At 35.6% G+C, this 5,660-nt stretch overlaps 1 protein-coding gene across 1 annotated transcript in view; it reads right to left on the minus strand.

Moving 5' to 3' along the window:
- The window catches only part of MKL2 (MKL/myocardin-like 2), a 50,883-nt gene that overhangs the window by 21,895 nt on the left and 23,328 nt on the right, over positions 1-5,660 (minus strand). Inside the window, exons 2-6 of the mRNA XM_009874353.1 lie at positions 3,053-3,118; positions 1,905-1,960; positions 1,290-1,365; positions 653-814; positions 8-113 (exon numbers count right to left, since the gene is read on the minus strand). Coding sequence (XP_009872655.1) covers positions 8-113; positions 653-814; positions 1,290-1,365; positions 1,905-1,960; positions 3,053-3,118 — 466 coding nt within the window. The remainder of the gene's footprint in view (positions 1-7; positions 114-652; positions 815-1,289; positions 1,366-1,904; positions 1,961-3,052; positions 3,119-5,660) is intronic.

The raw sequence follows: 5,660 nt of genomic DNA on the forward strand, positions 1-5,660 counted from the left end.
TGCTGAACCCTGGGATTCTTGGCTGGCTGGCTGATCTGGTGATAACGCATCACTGCTGTCTTCATCAAATGAGTAATCATCCAAAGCTTGAGGATAATTCTCTTGTCCAACTGCTAGAATGTTTACAAAGAAACAAGAAAAACAATTTTTTTCTAGTTACACAGATCAAATTTAGACACTGGTGGCAGAATTAGCTAATTACTGGAAAATGATCAGTTTTCAGCAGTCTAAACATACAGTACAGAAACATTTATTGTGTTTTTAACATAACGACAGTAAATCATATTCAAGGAATCAAAAAACCAAGTCCATAGCAGTTGTTTAAACAAGAGATTAAAAGGTCTGTACAGCATACATGGAGTACACACTGAATAATGGCCACATAGGATTATTTTGTAATGATTTTTATTAAGAAACAAGTCTCTTCAAAGACAGTACTGTACTTCAACTATGTAATTCTAACTTAGTTTTGAATAAAAATAGGATAACTTGAACTAAATGATGACAGAGTTTAGGACTCAAAAGCTGAAAGAATAAGTTGTAATAAACTTTGAATATGTTTCTTCTAGTGAACTTTACCCTCAAAAGTTAAATTACTATTTTCCATAACGCCATATAGATGACAGATAGAAGCAGTGGGAGTTCTACTTGCCTATAATAGCTTCTTTAACGCTAGAGTCTACAGGAAGAATATTTTTTTCTACCAGTTCCATAGGGCCAGGCCTCTGAGCAATCTTCTCATTCAGATCATCTGCCAACCGAGCTCTCTTCAGTTTCATTTGAGTGGCTTGTAGTGAAGGCTCTGCAAAGGTCTCTAAAAAGATATATTGATTTAAATATTCTGTTCCATTTTTTCTCCAATTTCATGACAAACAACATTGTCTTGACTTTGCAATAACCATTCCACTTTTATCACAAGCAGTAATTATTCTGAAAATTCTCAAATGAATAAGCAAAAATAAAGATTATATGAATAGAGTATGAGTAGAAATTGAAGCAATATATACACTATGTGTACATGCACAATGGTGTAATTACCATTACAGAATAAAAGTGATACGCAATTGAAACCAAATACACAGATGAGAATACTTTTACTGCCAAAAATGTACCTATTATTATATAGATTTACAATACAGATTACAACAGACGCTGTAGAAGTGGAAAAAGAGAGCATACAAACCTTTAGAAATAATTCATATCAAGGCTTAATTTGGTTAGAAAACTGAGTGCATAGCAGAAATTCCTACTAATAGCAGCTCAGAAGGTACATCCAGCTGGGTACGTACCTTCGAGGATGTGCATTCTGACCAGCTCAGATCGGTCCGGCCTGCTGCGAATCTTGTGCTTCAAAAAATTTTCAGTCTTTAAAGAAATGAGGAAATATTTATTAGAAAAAGCAAAGTAGTTTGATAAATCACCCATCAATGAATATCTGCAGTTGTATTCAGATAGGTGGCCATCACTGCTAGAACACGGGCCTGTTCTGTTTTGTTCTGGTTTTCTATCAGTTAGGTAGTGCTAATGAATTTCTGTCTGCCCCAAAGAAGTTGGGAATGTTTCTGGATTTGATCACATACCATCACACAAAATCGCGGTAGTACAGATTTTTTACAGAAATAGTGACCAAGCACAACCTACTTAAGTATCCTGCCCTTACCCGGCTGTAGCTGTGTATTACATTATGACCGTAAGTTTATCCTCCCACCTTGATCTGGGAAGCATAAGAAAGTTCCTTTCATATTTGACACCAATATTTTACTTTAATGGATTCTTCCAAGACAAAATCCCATGTTATTACTGTAATAGTATTAATTTTTTAACGTACTCAGAGTATTTAGTATCACACACAACTGACTATCCATTTGCAGATGCTAATAGCAAGTTTACACAAAGTGGTTTACCCTGGCTCGCTCCAGGCTCTTTATCTGCTCATGGAATGCAGCTGGACTTTTCAAAGCTGTGAAGGAAGAGTAAGAGTTAAATTGACAGAAAGTGACTTCCCAAAGAAATATCCTAATCAGTATGCGTGCACGGGTGTTTAACATCTTGGAGTTGTGTTTGCATCTGATCAGGCTTACATTTGACTCATGCCAGTTGTATTCACTTTAACAGATGAGTGACCCTCTTATACAGAATACTCAAAATATTTGATATTAACAGGTATTACCATGCAAGAGTTAACTTTTTCACTGTGTACACCAGAAAACAGAATGATGGTTAGCTGCTAAATAGTCACAAAGAGTAAAAAAAACACAGTTCAGCTAGAAATAACCTTAATTGTAGTGTGCTTCATCTCAGTTGGATTGTTTCAAGTGGCAGCAGGCATAATCCATCTTATTTGTCACACTTTTGGCAGAGGTAGGGTACTCCAAACAAAATCTTTAACACTTTTTGACAGTTTAGAGTTTTCACTCAGAAAGAAACAGATCATTCTGCTCTCGAAAATAATCACCACTACAGACCTGGGAAGGCGAAGGTGCTTTAGCAAAGTACTCTCAAGTCTGCCGCACACTCAGAAACCTTCATGAAAAGATTAGCTTTAAGATACTGTGCTTTCAAACTAGAATTCACCAGTGTATACTGGGCTATTTCACTCAAAACCTCTTCCCACATTCTCGGAAAGGTATTCACACTCAGAAAGGCAGGCCTAGGCACAGAGGCTTTTGCTTTGGATCATATGATCCAGCGCATGTTGCCCAGCCTAATCACGTCCTGTAACACCACAGCTGCCATAGTGTGAGATTTGACAGAGACGACACGGATCCACGTCCACTCATTTATATAATCAAATTTAGATTAGTCACAAATTAAAGAGCAAATGTAAATCCTTGCATTTTTATCACAGTGGCTACTTTAAAGGAAACATTAGGTAAGGTGTGATGAACCTACTTCATTCTCATTTAGATTACCAAAAGGATCTCACAAGTCTTTTCAAATAAAAAAGTTATTTTCAATGATTCTCACAGAAATGCTTATCTTCCATATTTTATATAATCAGTTAATAATACAGTTTAGTAAAACAATTTACTAGAAATTATGTAAGTCTTACGTGGCATGATGCCCTGGTCCACCAGCTGTTCTCGTGTCCGTCTTTGCTGTAGCCTCAGCTGAAGTACTGGCAAAAGAAAACAATCATTTATCCATATGGTAAGCACACTATTCCTCTGAAAGTACAAAAAAAACCCATTCAAAAGATACCAAAGTATTGCAATTTAAGCAATATATTTTTTAGATATATTCAGATCAGACAGTAACCTCTAAGACACCTATTATTAAGGTTCAACAGCTATTAGCATAGCCTGGAGTGTTTGCTTCTAATCTCTAGTTACACTGGAGTTGGCTGCTTTTTGGTCCCCTCTGATAAGGGGACTGCAGTTCTTACATACATCCTCTTGTTGTATCAGCTAGGTCTTGTGAGAGGTAGTAAGTACACATCTAAATCTAGGGGGTTTTTTTCCCTTTGAAACATTGCTCTTAGATAACAGAGTCAAGAAGACATAGTGAGCTATAAAGACTATACCACAAACTGCAAATCACAATAATAATACAGCTGCCTTGCATGTCTTAAAGCATTCTTACATGACTTCACTATGCTCAAATAGAAATTATGCTGGAAGAGCATTTTAAAAGAAAAGCCATACATGTTTGGTTGATCAATTTTCCTTAAGGATTCCTTTAGAAAATAGAGACTTATTGTACATTTAAATAAATCTTGCACAAGAAATCCAAGGAGCCAGATTTTATCTCGCTTATCTAAAAATACCAAAAAAGTGATGGAATCAGGAATGACCCTATTGTCTCTCAGAAAATGCTGTTTTCCTGATTGAGTATGTGTTACTGTAATGATTTCATGGACCAAATAAATCCAATAGTGTCACATTTAGAAAAACTGTTTACAGTTTCAGAGGTAACTTCTTACGCTTCCTCACATTTAATGAAACGTACAAAAGTTCTCATCTTACTGTTGTTTTAAGAATAACCAACATGACACACATTAAATACTATATTAGGAACTTCACAAAACCTGGAGGAGGGCACACGCATCAAGGCCTCATGCTTTCAAAGATCAGGGCTTTTTGATAAATGTTGCCAGGAACAAAAAAAAAGGGGAGAGTGGGAAACCTGAGTTGTTTGTTTCTTTATTGTTCCCTTCCCCTTGTTTCTGTATCAGTTTATCACAGCACTTCATTACTTCTTAGACACATACAGCTACTACCTGAAGGTGAAATGCCACCTTTTGAACACGGGATTGGTCAATGAAAACTCTTTACTGATGATACAGTATTTACATTCTTAAACTCTGCCTTGGTAGCTTCTTACGGAGGTATGATTATGACATGGTGTTCCCATTGTATTTCACGAGGAAGCAAAACAAACTAATGCATTGTCCAAAACATCAAAATGACTGTAATTTCTAAAAAATTAAGCTAAGGACAAAGTTTATTGTTTTCAGAATTTAAAAGGAATCAGCTTATTTCCTGTCCTACAGTACAGGAAGGATACTCTTCTGGCTAAAGCATTAAGACCGGGAATAGCAAGTCCTGAAAACAAGGACATTATTTTCTTGTGTCACACAGACATTGAGAATTTAAACATAAACATTTCAGGGCTGTGGCAGGGCTGTTCTGTTCAGACTTTACAGAAGATTTACAAAGCACAGAGACGAAGGAATGCAAAAGTAACAACAGTAGTATGTAAATTGATGGAAAGTAATTCAAAATGAATTGAGTTCTTCTGGAAACATGAAAATACCTACTTTAAATAAGGAATTACATTTTCCAAAAAATATTAAATGACTGTAAAAAGTTAACTGAAGAATTATTTTATAATAACAATTATAACAATTTGGTTTCGGTTTTCCTTAATTTCATATGGCTTCAGGTAAGCCATGGCCTCTTCTTATAACATCTCTTACCTAGGAAATGCAAACTTGTGCCTCTTAAAACAACTCAGATGGTGCTGTTATTTCTTTCAGCAGCACTTCCTAGGTTGGGTTTGGCATATGGTATAATCTAGAGAAAGTTCAAATCTTTCTGTAGAAAACCAGACAGGTTTCTAAGTCCAAATGGTCTAATTTGCCCCAAAATAACCAAGTGTGTGCAAATGCACAGTCACGCAAAATATATCCAACTTCAAAATTCACAAGTTTTATATAAATATGAATTAAGAAAAATAATGTATTGGGTCAGGAATTATCAGTTCCTACAGAAAATTTCAAGATATGCATGTTTCAATGAAAAAGCATTTTAAGCATACGATACAATATTATGATGTTAAGCTTCTACCTCTGAGGCTAATTCTAAGAATTTACTACCACATTAGTACAAAGCACTGAGAAAGTCACTAATTGGTGTCGTGTTTACAGGAAACTAAAAAACTCCAACATCCTTGTTTGGGATTCTCTTGCTTATAACTGTAAAATCAAGAAAGCTCAGAATGAGACTTAAAACTAAAGGTGCAATTCCTACAAAAAAACTCAAGTAATTTTTACCCATCCAAATGATACGAGAAACAAGACCACTACATTTCAGACCCAATATTTTTGATCTTGAATAGATGAAAACTTGACTTTCTTCTGTTCTTCATTCAAACTACGCTTCCTTCTACACAACTAGTAAGCCATGGAAAGGGCTGAAAAGCACATCCTGCTCTCAGCA

The sequence above is a fragment of the Apaloderma vittatum genome, unplaced genomic scaffold (assembly GCF_000703405.1).
Source record: "Apaloderma vittatum isolate BGI_N311 unplaced genomic scaffold, ASM70340v1 scaffold13698, whole genome shotgun sequence".
Classification (NCBI taxonomy): Eukaryota; Metazoa; Chordata; class Aves; order Trogoniformes; family Trogonidae; genus Apaloderma; species Apaloderma vittatum.